The following is a 14,447-nucleotide window of genomic DNA, read 5'->3' as shown; positions in this document are numbered from 1 at the left end:
CATCTCATACACCTACAACCTACCCCACAACAGATTCATGATCCCAAGGTGTCTTTTTTGCTTCAACAATACACAACTATATTTGAGCAACCGCGTGGATTACCTCAAGTAGAAGGCAAGATCACCAAATACCATTATTACCAGGTAGCACACCACCAAATGTGAGATCGTATCAATACCCGCATTTCCAAGAAAATGAAATTGAAAAATTAGTTCAAGAAATGCGTGATTCGGGTATTATTCGGCCTAGTACAAGTTCATTTTCATCTTCTGTTCTTTTTGTAAAAAAGAAAGATGGAAATTGGTGGATATGTGTGGATTACTGTGCTCTCAATAAATTCATGATAAAGGATAAATATCCAATACCAGTTATCAACGAACTGTTAGATTAGCTACATGGAGCTGCGGTGTTCTCAAAGCTAGATTTGCGATCTGGTTACCGCCAGATAAGGGTGACTGAAGCTGATATCCCAAAAATTGCTTTTTGTACTCATGAAGGCTATTATGAGTTTCTTGTAATGCTTTTTGGACTACCCAATGCACCAGCAACATTTCAAGGCTTGAGGAATGAGGTTTTTCGACCTTTTTTTTCGTTGATTTGTATTGGTATTTTTTTATGACATTCTTGTCTACAGCAAAAAACTTGAAGGAGCATTTGGATTATCTCAATCAGGTATTTTAATCATTACATAAGCATAAATTATTTGTAAAAAAAAAAAAAAAAATGCGCGTTTGCATAATCATCAGTGGAGTACCTTGGCCATATAATTTTAGCCACAAAAGTACAGGTGGACCCTTATAAAATTGAAGCCATGAAGCATTGGCCTAAACCATCTACTCTCAAGGCATTGCGGGGTTTTTTGAGATTCACTGGGTACTATAAAAAGTTTGTCAAGGATCATGCCAAGATCGTTGTACCTTTAACTCATATGCTACAAAAGGATTCATTCAGTTGGTCACTCAAGGCGGAAGTAGCTTTTGAAACTTTCAAAGAAGCTCTGTTTACTAGTCCGACATTAGCATTACCATACTTCTCAAAAGAGTTTATCATCGAATGTGATGCATCAAGAGCTGGTATTGGTGCGGTACTTACATAAAAGGGTCAACCATTGGCTTATTTTAGTAAAGCCTTGGCTGAAAAACACATGAAGCTTTCGATCTATGACAAGGAAATGCTTGCAATAGTTTTTGCCATATCAAAATGACGTCCTTATCTATTAGAAATACATTTTAAGGTTATTATTGACCATCGCACATTGAAGTATTTCATGGAACAAAGATTAACTACGATGGAACAAAAAAAATGGCTTACAAAACTCTTTGGGTATGACTACGAAATAATCTACAGACAAGGCAAATAAAATAATGCTACTGATGCCTTTTCATACATACAACAAGAATCGAAGTTGCTGACCATATTCACTATGTTTTTCACCTCCATTTAAGAAATTCTTGATGAATGTTCCAAAGATGATAGCTTAAACAAAGTTGTTCAACAGGTGCTCCAAAACTTTTATTCAGTTCCACACTACTTTGTACAAAATGACATCCTTCGTTACAAAAGGAGGATAATACTTCCATCATCCTTACCATGGTGCACCAAAATCCTACAAGAATTTCATACTTGTCCAATTGGGGTCATTTGGGGTTCCTTCCTACTTACAAAATAATTTCTATAAATTTTTATTGGAAAGGACTCAAGCAAGCAACAAAGAAGTTTGTGGCTGAATGTGATATTTGCTAGTGTACTAAAGTCGAAACAATGGCTCCGTCCGATTTATTGCAACCCTTGCCTATTCCGTTCGAAGTTTGGGTTGACATATCTATTGATTTTATCGATGGTTTTCCAATTTCAAATTGTATGTCTTCAATCATGATGGTGGTTGATCGATTAAGTAAGTATGCACACTTTTCACCATTATCCCATCTTTACACAACATCAAGTGGCAAAAATATTTGTTCGCGACATCGCCAAATTACATGGCATGCCAAGGTCAATTGTTAATGATCAAGACCCGATTTTCATAAGTCAATTTTGGGATGCCTTCTTCAAAATGCAAAGAATAAAGTTATGTAAGAGCTCGACATATCATTTACAATCTGATGGTCAAACTGAAGTTGTAAACCATTCTGTGGAACAATATTTGAGATGTTTTGCAAGCCACCATCCTCAACAATGGACAAAGTGGTTACCTTGGGTAGAATTTTGGTACAACACCTTGTACCATAACTCGTTTAAAATGTCTACCTTCCAAGTCATCTATGGTTGCACTTCACCAAGAATTGATACATATATTCCAGGTAAGGCAAATGTTCATATGGCTGATACAACACTCCAAGATCAGGACAAGCTACTTCAAATGTTAAAAGAGAACCTCCTCTCAACTCAAAATCAAATGAAAATGCAAGTCGACAAACATCGCACAGAACGAATATTTGACGTAGGCGATTGGGTATTTCTTAAACTCCAGCCATAACGTTAACACTCATTGCGAAAGCATAATGATTACAAGCTTGCCACACACTTTTATGGGCCATTCCAAGTCATTAGTCGCATTGGCCATGTGGCATACAAGCTTGCGCTCCCAACAGATTCAAGAATCCACCCAAATTTTCACGTATCTCTACTCAAAAGACGGGTGGGCAACTCCGTCAGTATAAGCCAAACCATTCCTCCCATGGTTGATGTAGAAGCACAGGGGTGGCAATCGAAAAAAATCTTGGATCATGGCATCTTCAAACACCACAATAAAGCAATTACCAAGCTACTTATCCAGTGGACATGTCAATCAATAGAAGATGCAACTTAAGAAGTCTATGACGAGTTTGTAGCCCGTTTTCCAAAATTCACGACTTGAAGACAAGTCGATTATACCACAAGGGTGTAATGTTACGATCTACAAGTTTTCCCCCACGTTTCTCTTTAGTTTAGTTGAGTCAATTAGGAGAGAATAAGTTTTTGAGTCAGTTCATAGATTTCAGGAGAAGTTGTTAAGTTAATAACTCACTCATTCTATTGAGGAGAAGAGTAGGACTCAATTGAGCCATTTAGTTTATAAATTCTGAACCTCTTACAGAGAAGAGGCAAAGAAGAATAACTAGCTAATCTATTTTCTGTTTTGTATTTAAAATTCTATTGAGTTATTAATATAATAACAACAATTCCTATCACCTTGGTTCCACTTCTAAACTTGTTGATGCAGATATGAGAGAGAGAGAGAGAGAGAGAGAGAGAGAGAGAGAGAGAGAGAGAGAGAGATGTGTTATATCTTTGCAAGCCAATTTTTAGGGTTTGAAAGTATTTTTTTAAAAATCTCATATAGCATCAAATTCCATTTTTGAATGGTTAGTTTTATTGATTTATGGTGGATTGAGGATAATTTTTTTTTTGGATAAATGTTCATTGACAACCAAGCATATAAAGTTATAATTAACTCTCATCATCAACTTTTAAGAGTTGGACTTTCACTCATCATAAATTCTCACTTTTCAAATAAACCCTAGGTTTGATTGAGTGAGAGTTTGAATGTTGTGGATTGAGGTGTGGGTTTTAGATTTATGCTTTTTAGGATTTTGGATAGGTTTTAAATGTAGTTGGATTAGTTTAGGTAGTTTCTTGTGGCCCAATAATGGTTTGATTGGGTGGTTGATGATTTTGGATAGGTTTAGGTTCTCTAAAGATGGTGTGGTTAGATTTAGATGTAAGGAGATTTAGTTGTAGGGTTGAAAGAAAGTTTGGCTAATATAGATGATGTTAACAATTACTGCACCAACCTTCCAAGATGGTATTGCGGGCCTCTCTCTCTCACATACATACACCCAAAATAAAAAAATCACACTTTTCAATTACTGGAGAACTTCAAAACATGTAGCTTTTTTTCCATTGCATATGTATTGAATAATAAAATATTTACAATCTATATAATAAAACACAACGGTAGGTGATCTTACTCTTCTATAGTTTTGTGAGGGATAAATGTCCCACTCCAACTACAGTAGAGTATAATCCACATTACATAATTTATTGATTTTCCTTTTCACCCCCTTCAACTTTATTGTCTTTTTCGTTTTCTCTCCCCCCCCCCTCTCTCCTTTCAACATCTCTTTCAAATTTTACTATCTTTTTTATTTTATCCTCTTTTAAAATAATACCCCTCTAACTTTGATTTACTATCTTTCCTCTTTAACCTGAGAGAGGATGCCCATGCCCTTATACTCCCTTTCTTAATAATACCTTTCAAATTTGATTATTTTCCTCTTTTACCCTCTTAACCCCAATGAATTTTTAATAATATATCTTCAATTTTATTATTTTTCTATTTTTACCCCCTTAAGCCCAAAGAGAACATTAGGGGTAAACTATAGTCTATTTATAAAGAGAAAAGGAAGCTACTTCTGAAAGGACTCAAACTAGTGTTCCTAAAATTGTGTTGGCCGATCCACTATACAATTGGTGGTACGATTAGTTTGTGGGATCCACAATAATAATTGAAATCTAATTAAGTTGTTGGCCCATTGATAAGTAAATAGAAATAAGACACGAAAACTCCTAAAACAAGCCTATAACTAATATTTTTAAAATGGGACTAGACCACCTAGTTTGACCAGGATGGACCAGACCCGCTAGTTTCTATAGCTCAAGTCAAATAAAAAACATCCAATTTTAGAAAAACCAATTGGTTTGCTTGATTCTATTGGTTCAACCAATTTAACCAACGACCCGACGGGCTTGTGAAAGGACTGATCCAATTTTTCAGATACTTTTTAAAATGAACCTTAATAATTTAATGAATATTTGAGACGCCCCTTGTGTTGTGAAATTGATGATATGTCTCTTTGAATTAAGGTCTTCTCTTATAAACTAATGAAAAATGATCAAACTTAGTAAGGTTATAATTAATGGACCAAAATGGATTGCCACATTGGAAAATTAACTATACAACTCCCTATAATTCATGGTTAGACCAAATTTAAATTTAAAAAATAATAATTTTTTTTTGGCTTGATGCATGTTATGAAAATGGATGACCTTTAAACTCTTAAATTTCAAATCCAAATCCAAAGTGAAAATTTTTCTTTTTAATTTTTTTTTAAAGTTCTTAAAATTTTACAATCTACATCTTGTGGCATTGACCATGTTTTTAAGTTGAAGTTAACTGATATTGGAACGAAACAAAAAGAAAAAATTAATTACTTAATATTTTATTTTTAGATGGGAAGCTTCATTGATGAAATATGGTTGGAGGCTTATTAATTTTGTTAGCTTATTTCTGTCTTATTCTTTCCTTCCTTGTATTTGCGGGTAGTCTCTTGCCTTGTTTTTCCTTTTGGTTTTTCCCCCAAGTTAATGAAATCCTTTTACTATAAAAAACTATTGTCTTTTAAACTTTCTAACATCTCCGAAGGCATCTATTCCTCTGCAACTCCTCAGGAGTTCCATCACTCCCATAATTCCTAATGGTTGATTCCCCAACTAAGTATCTCTGTAATTTTCTTTGAGTCCACATGTCATGTTGGATGGATGTCACTATCAAACTTTAATGAAAATGGTCACCACCATATTGTTATTGCTGTTGTTGCATGGCCCAACGCACTTTTTAAAGAATCTTTGTGAATGTTTGAAGTTTTTTTGTCGTTTTGGAATTGGACAGTTTAGGTCGAGACGTTGAGTGACATTGCTGTCATCTCCTCTGTGCCACAAGGGATATGTACTTTTGGGACTACTAAACAAGGAATGTCCTACCCTTTGATGTATCCCAACGTTAACAATCAGCCACGTTTGGAATTATTGGATTTTTTTATTTTAATATTTTTACCATGGGCATGTAATCATCCATGGGCCTTCCAAGGAGGCCCACAATACTAAACAAGCAGTTGTCAAATGTCTAAAAATCATCCATCAGATTGGTATCTTAGTCTACTTAGGGATGGGGCAGATATTCATGTGTGAACCAATAGAGAATGTTACAAGGTAAAAGTGTCATTTCATTTTACAAAAAGAATGTTTTTCATAAATTTTACTCTCTTTTAAATAATAAAAAAAAAGGTTTGAATCCTAATAGTTTAACTCAGTTTTGGTGGGAAATGAACTTTCAAAACTCCCTCGTTAGTTTTTTCATCTTTTTTACCTTGAAAGTTTATTTTCACATAAGGTGTACATGGGTCGGGTCGGGTCATGTTGAGGTAAGGGTATTCTAAAAATTTACCCAACCTGAACCAGACACATTTATTAAATAGATAATCTGACTTGACCTGTGTAATGTTCAATAAAATTCAAATCTGAAGTGGAACCAATATGTTTCATTTCCACCTCAAAAAATAATGATGTGAATTTAAGTTTTGATGTATATTTGTAAAACTAAAACTAACACAAGAGAGAGAGAAGAAGGCATGTGTATTCTAAAAAAAAGTTGTCCAAAAAACTTGATATGTATATGTGTGATGTTGTGCATCAAATAGTTCTACCAAGTAAAAAAAATGACAGAAATTATAAGAGAGAGAGAGAGAGAGAGAGAGAGAGAGAGAGAGAGAGAGAGAGAGAGAGAGAGAGAAGGAGACATAAAGGTATCTATCCCTCGTGTGATGTTCTTCTTCTTCTTCTTAAATTGTAGAGATGAAGAAGACGAGAAACAATCATATAGCCAACCAGATCCGCAACCAAGAAATAAGGATTTAGGGTTTTTGGCCATCATATTAGTTTTTAGAGAGGATTTCCTAAACTAAAACCCTAACCCTTAAATATTTGATAAATATCTAAAGCACCCTCTTCATTTTAAAATGTTGAAGAAGAAAAAAAAAACATATTATGAAAATATGTATGAAAAAAGTCTTATGAAATTCTATTAAAAAATGGTTAATTTTAAAAATCCTTAAATAATTGTTAATATTTCAGATATCTCTTATGTTTCAGTAGTTAAATGAGTTATACACGAGTCAGGTTGTATGTGGGTTAACATGATACAATGACTAAATTAGTCAAAACGAGTTAAGTGGGTTGATGTTCCTAACCTAGACACGACTTACTTAATAATCGAAATAGATAGATTGGCATGATTATGATCCAAACACAAATATGCTCAACTCAAAACTACTAACTTTGTTTTTTTTTCGAGTCGTGTTCACAACTCGTGTTAAGATTGTCACCTCTACACTTTCACTGTCGATTTCATAGTTGTTAATGTTGGGCTTTGTGGAGCCTAGTTATATTTTGATCCGGTTGACGACCCGACCTGACCCGAATAATGTTTGCGTGGTATTTTGATGGGATATTTTCTGAGGCTTAATCCATGGAGTGGAGGCTTGGGCCGATTTCAAAAATTTTTGGGGCCTGTTTTGTAACCCATTGTGTATCTTGTGCGCAGTATATAAAAGCCGTTTTTGGTGATTAGGGTTTTTTTTAAGGTTTTGGTTGTCGTCTTTGAGACTAGAGCCGCACTTTTGTAATTCTTCTCGAAATAGTGAAATCTCTACAACTCCGTGGACGTAGGCAAATAGTCGAACCACGTAAATACTGTCTTGTGCGTGTGATTGTTTTCTTTTTCGACGTGTGTGTTTTTCTTCTATTTCTTGTTTCTCACAAGTTTGGAATTTCGGGTTGAATTCCTTACAGTTAACTCTCTTTAATTATTTAAGAGATAAACTAGACTATGGTGGTAAATGATAGAACCACTTTGCATAGTACACTTTGGCGCATATTAGACGAATGATAATGATAAATGCATAAACCACCAGATGGGTGGCCGAGTGGTAGCACTTCGAAATCAAGGGGTGTACTCCCCCTGTGATCTCAAGTTCAATTCCCACCGGCTACTAATATTAGTGGCCACGAACTGCAGGATTAAAATCCTGTTTCGCAAGCCTTGTTCGGGGAGGAGGGAATAGTTGGTGTGCGCAAACTGGCCCAGATATCCTTTAAAAAAAAAAAAAAATGATAAATGCATAAATTTTTACCCCTAATTTATTATGATTATTTAGCATTGATTTGATTAATTGGACTTAAGTTTACTTTTAATTTTTTGTAGGTGTGAAAGAGGGAAAAGAATTGTTAGAAACAAATTTCTAAAAGAAGAGGATTTAACAAAAGGGCAGAGGAGGACAAATAAAAGGAAGGGCCAAAGAAGAATTTTTTTTTTTTTTCAAAATGAGAGAAAATTCTCTTTCTTACATACCACACAAATTCCTCATTCTAATTTTTTTTTTCAAAAAAGATTTTTTACATCTCTCTAATTTTTCTTCTAGTTTTATATATTTTATTATTATGAATTTTATTCAATAATTTTTATAATTTATTCTATGGAGATTGTTGGCTAAAACTCTAAGTAGGGCTTAGTATGAAGTTTGAAGATTTGTAATTTTATTTCGTTCAACAATATGTATAATTTTTATAGTTGTGAATTAATTTGAAGGTAAGTTATTTATTTTGATTAAATTCTATATTTATAAAAAAAGTTGAATTTTTTTAAATCATCACATTGAATGCTTGAAAATTTTCTTTATTTTATTGTTGATGAATATTACATTGATTTTATAGAAAAAAAATTATGTGATATGTTATATATGACAACTTTAGATTTTTTAAAATACTTTAACAAATAGATTATTTGATTTAATTGATATATCATCTAGTTAGGTAGAATTTTTATTAATTTGACACCAACTGAGAAAAAAGTTGATCAAAAATAAAATTATGAATTTTTTAGTAAATCTCCGATGCCTTAGCACTTTTTAATTTTTGTTATAAAATACCCCACCCCTCCCCCCCCCCCCCCCCCCCCGATTTTTTTTTTTTTTTTTTTGCTTTATACAAAAGTGTAAAAAAAAATACAATCTTTTCAAGTAGTTTAGGTCAATATTCTTTTACCCCACATGTGTTTTCTACTCACTTTTGGCACAATCCTTGTGGGTCAACCTTGGACTCCTTAGTTTTATTACTTCACCACACACCTTGCACTTGAGGCTATTAATCTACATTGTTTGAGTTGTAACAACGAACTCTACACTTTGCATAATTTTTTATTTACTAGTTGTTTGAATAGAAGCCTATATGGTGGTGGTGCGAGATAGCAAACATATGTGTGTGCACCATGGGCACCAAAGACACATAGGCGTGTGCACTCCTAATACAGTATCACGAGTTAATCAGATGGTTCAATCTTATAAGGTAATTCCTAAGGCAAGGGTGTAGGTATGTGGCGATGAAAACCATGGTGCGCGTACGCCTAGGCATGGGTAGAGACTTGACCATTGGCACAATATATGAAAAGGTGCAGTATTCAATTTGATCCATTGGTCATAGGGAAAGGGTGCAAGGTTTCATGTTGGAAGTTGATATTCACATTGAAAGAGTATGACTTTCCATCATTGTCGTAGATCTTGATAACTATCGAATAGATTGATTAGGGCCCTTGACTACAGAATCCAAAAGGTTGCGAACATCCACAAAAGATGTATTCTAGCATTTAAATAGTTGTATTTGGGATAGATCATGAGATCATAAGGAGATTGAAAATTCCAACTTTCTAAGCTTTTGAATTGTACTATTGTGTTATAAACCTAATTCTCTGAAACCAGTGTTGAGCATTTCTTCACATCCATTTTGTGAATCTTCTACAACAATCCAAGTTCAATAGATTGTTCAATTTGCAACCGGACTTCATTGTATCTCGAAGTCAAACTTACTACTAACTCGTTGCATAGTGAGTGCAAATATCATCCTAAAGACAATGATGTTCATTGTACCTTAAAGTGATTATCGGATAAACGTTGTTTCTATAATATTCTGCCTAGCTCTTCTAATTTTGAGCAACCCACCATCACTAAAATGTATAAGATAGCTTGGGGGTTACCACAAGAATAAAAAAAGAAAAGAAAAAGTAAATAAACGTAGGCAGCTTGGTTGAATTCCTCCTTGTTTGCTCTAGCAGAGGTAACCTTTGAGATAAAAGAAATCAAGAATTCCCATCTCAAGTGGGGGTGTGCTTCTCATTTTCCCAATGCGGAACCAAAGTCTGAAAAAAAAGTCCTTACAACATAAACAAATCTAATTTTAAACTGTTTTGTTTTTTAGCGATATCTCTTTCGAAAATGTAAATTTGGAAGAATTAGTAAGTTGAAGATTCTAAAGAACAAGAAGAAGATAAAAATGAATCAGGATTGGACATTGAATTATCAGAAGGTAAAAAGACTTCGATGACAATGACATATAATGCCATGGAGAAAATATGAGAGAGACTATTTTATGATATATCTAAGGCAATGACATATAATGCCATGGAGAAAATATGAGAGAGAGTATTTTTATGATATATCTAAAATCTAGAAGATGGTATCGGCTAATCCATTTAGATGTTCAGCGGGCATAAGTTGGGTGAAATTAGTTTATTTAAAAAAAGAATTCAATTGTTTAACATTATATGAGTAAATATTAAACAATTAGTGATTGGAAACTGCGAGGATTGCAAATGGGTATTATATAATTAATAACATTACAAGTGGGTCATGGTGATGACTATTATTACCTAAAAACTAGATAAGGCTCCAAAGTTATTATAATCTTCTTTTTAGTGTGGATCTAATAAAAGGGCGTGGCCTACTTCCTTATTTCAATATAAAATTTAATAAGTACTGTTTTGCTCTCGCAATGTGAAAAGGGCGGCTCACACTATTCCTTGGCTTACGAGCTGTCCTTAAAGAGAAGGATCTTAAGGGATATTTATCCAACTTTCTATACTTAGAAAACTTGGAAAAATTAACTTGTGCGTACGACCCACAGACAAAGATGCCTTTGTCCTAATACCAAACAACAGTAGTACCAACCTACACCAATCACCTTCAACTTCGGAAATCCAATAGAAGAAAAAGTAGGAATCATTCTTTTACAATAATAGACATTCTAAGATGGGTCCCGTTCAGCACCCTAAGCTTTATCTTACATGGGTTAGAAGTTTTGGAATTGGCTGATTTTTGGTGAGGATGATCTCTATGGTGAGGAGATCATCCTCACCAAAAATCAGCTCATTCCAAAACTTCTAACCCCATCAAAAATGATTTACAAAAAATGGACGGTCCACGATTTTTCAACGTGTAAACATGGGGCTAAACATTTTGGAATGGGCTGATTTTTGGGGAGGATGATCTTCTAATCATAGAGATCATCCTTACCAAAAATCAGCCCATTCCAAAACTTCTAACCCATGTAGGACAAAAAACGTTTGTTAAAGTGTGTGGTAAAACTTAGGGTGCTGAACATTTCCCTTCTAAGATAATACTAAAGAAACATCTTATGTCACAATTCTCATACCCACTACACTCCTATAAAGATATATTTTTTTTACTAAAAAGAGAAAAAGAGAGGAAAACATTGAATATACTTAGTACTGATTTCGATTTCTCCTCTTTCTTTGTTCTATAAAGAGGCATTTTTCTTCTTTTCAGCTTGTTGGAGCTTGAGTTTGAGGGGAGGGGGGGGGGGGGGAATAAAAGGACAATTAGGAACTGTACAAAAGTAGTATCCTAGCTTCTATACGCAATTGGTTCATGTCCATATATAACTCACTTGTATGACTAAATGCACATATGTCCTCAACTTTTAGGTATTGGATAGACCTATATATCTATATCATTATTATAATGAGAGAAGGGTTGGTATTGTTGAAGCAAATCAACATTAATGGTTTTTTTTTAAATTATGAAAGTATCCTTGGATCTTATCTTAATTTATGTCATAGGCCAACCTATACACACTTTTAATTAAAATGATCTTAACATAATACAATATCCTTGCGCTTATTAAGAACTTTTTTTTTTTTTTTGGAAAAAGAAGTAAAGAGAGAAGGTTGGGTGTTGCTTATGCAAATCCACATTATCTATAATCTTTTAATTACGAAAGTGCCTCGGTATCTTATCTATATCTTAAGCCAACATATGCATAATTTTCACTAAAATGCCATTATAACATAATGTAAAAAATATATCTTTACATTTAGGATCTTTTTATATAAATAAGAGGTAAATAAGCCTTACCATTTATTACTCGTTCTCTTTTAGCATTTTCTCTACTTCTTTCTCTCTGATTTCTTCCTCTTTGATTACATTTAACATATTCAATTACTTCCTAATTTCACCTAATCCAACAATGTCATCAATAGACGATGTTAAGTTGACAATATATATATATATATATATATATATATATTGTAGTAGTCATTGAAGCTTCTAATGTTTTGTTGCATTTCAATACTCTCTCCCTCATTCATTCTTGAAAATAAAATTTTAATTTTTAATTTTTATAATTAAAAAATTACATTTGTATTACATTATATGAGAACTAGTTATAAAGCTAGACTATCTAATTAACATTAATAAATTTTAAATTAATTAAAAATATAATTCTAGCCTTACATAAGTTCTAATTTTTCTATCATGAGCAAACGCACTTGCCCCCCACTAGTATATAAGAGGAAGCAAGAAATAAAAGGGCGCCAAACATTTCAAAAAATAAAATAAAGGCAAGTGCAAAATATTCTCTCTAGGTATAAATGATGAATATAAGGCTACCTCTGCCCACATACAATAACATCCCAACTAAATCCCAAAACCTCAAAAATGAACACCAACAAGTTCAATAAAAATGGAAGACTCGGTGTATAGAGAAACTTCAATCTTCATATTTCCCTCAAGATTATCATTCTTGTTTTAGCACATTGGCCTATTTATTACACCCTTTCAGATTATATGATGTCTATCTATGGTCATAGTATTAAATTAAATTAATTTCTGTATTTTTTTAGCTTTTGAATCTAAGATATAATAATCTGATACAATTAAGGATACAAAGAAAGAAGATAGTCCTATTTTTGATCCAACAAAAGGACAGGATGGAGAAAAAAAAAATCACTTATGTAATAAGAACTTGGATACATCTTTCCTCACATAGAAGTATAACAAATTATGTAATAATAGGTAACAACATTTATATTTATATAACATAATGTTCAATTGCTGTCCATTTGTTTTCATTTTGAGTCCATGATCTCTGACAATGTACTCATCATGTAGATGACGATCAAGTGCAAGAATGTGGGACCAACAAAGAGGAGAAACAAATTTACATTAAAAAAAAGTCACAAAACTATAGTTCATGTTAGCATAGTAACATCACTCAATGCTTGTTATCTGTCTCATAGTAAACCTAAATCCCTAACACACAAAATACTAAACTTCTAATTCTATCATATTTAATAAACAAAAATATCAGATCTTTTTTTTTTTTAGGTAAAAATAAATAAATAAAAATAGAGCTATTGAACAATAATAAGAAACAGTTTCAAATAAAAAACAACAAAAAGATATTATTTTTTTCCTCAAAAAGGCTCATATAGAGAAGAATCATTATTTATTTATCATTTTTTACCCAAAAAAGGCGATCCAAGCGATTTCTGAGCTTCAACAAGTTAAGATTTAGGTATTAAAGCTATAAAAAAATTAAAAAAAATTAAAAAAAAATCAAGAAATAATATGGAGAGAAAGTAATGGAATTCTATCTGACCTTGTGCTTGAGAAATCATAGAGCTTTCCTGTACTGGAGAAGATCATCAAACCTACTTCCGCGTCACACAGGATCGCCAATTCCTTCGCCTTCTTCAACAATCCACTCCTTCGCTTCGAGAAGGTCACTTGCCTGCTCGTTGAATTATCGATCCTACGGATCACAATCTTTCCTCTCCCCATCTCTACTTCGTGAGATTCTAGGGTTTCTCCTTTGATTTCAAAGAGAGATCCAAATCGAGATCGAGATCGAGAGAGATCAAAGTTTAAGATCTGAAGAGAGAAATTAGAGAACAATACGAGAAAATTAGATAAAACGAGAGAATAATTGGTGAAGAATTAGAAGAAATGAGGATTAAAAACGAGAGATCGTAGAATAAAAAAGAGGAAATTTGAAGAAAATCTTACTTTTTTTGTGCAGCTATAACGGAGGACAAGAAGAGACGAGCTTCGTTTCTTTCAGTCTCAGATATGTTTCAGTTCTGATGCCTTTATTTTTTCCTTGTATCACCTGCTTTATAAGGAAAGTTTTAATTGGCTGTTTTTGGGAGATCAAACCACCTATTTTTAGAAAACCAGAGTTGTTTTATACTTCGAAACCGTTTAGTGGTTTTACTGTGGAGTCCCTAACGGGGAGGTCGTATCAGAGGAAGTCCACTGCACGAATTTAATAGTGTGGGTATTTTGATTGCGCCGCCTGTCGTATAAATCATCGACACGTAGATGACGCATACGGTTTATCGTACTACTGGTTCTGCGGTCCCCCCCTTTTTTAGAGTTTAGTCCTTGTGTTGCCCTTAACTTTTCAAAATGGCGAATGTATCCCTCCCTAGTGGATCAAGTAAACTGATCCGTCAGGGATCCACACATATATATATCTATATATATATATATATGGGTCA

General features: G+C 33.4%; 1 protein-coding gene across 2 annotated transcripts in view; it reads right to left on the bottom strand.

Annotated features, from left to right (window-relative positions):
- LOC147403919 (MADS-box transcription factor 23-like) overlaps window positions 1–14,165 on the bottom strand; it is a 40,619-nt gene extending 26,454 nt beyond the window's left edge. For both annotated transcript variants that reach the window (XM_086439706.1, XM_086439705.1), the window contains exons 1-2: window positions 13,954–14,165; window positions 13,547–13,818 (exon numbers count right to left, since the gene is read on the bottom strand). In XM_086439706.1, coding sequence (XP_086295832.1) covers window positions 13,547–13,728 — 182 coding nt within the window. In that variant the 5' untranslated portion in view covers window positions 13,729–13,818; window positions 13,954–14,165. The remainder of the gene's footprint in view (window positions 1–13,546; window positions 13,819–13,953) is intronic.
- Between the last annotated feature and the right edge of the window lie 282 nt (window positions 14,166–14,447).

The sequence above is a fragment of the Akebia trifoliata genome, chromosome 4, assembly GCF_017979445.1.
Source record: "Akebia trifoliata isolate Shusen 1 chromosome 4, ASM1797944v1, whole genome shotgun sequence".
Classification (NCBI taxonomy): domain Eukaryota; kingdom Viridiplantae; phylum Streptophyta; class Magnoliopsida; order Ranunculales; family Lardizabalaceae; genus Akebia; species Akebia trifoliata.
This window is presented reverse-complemented; position numbering and strand designations above follow the sequence as displayed.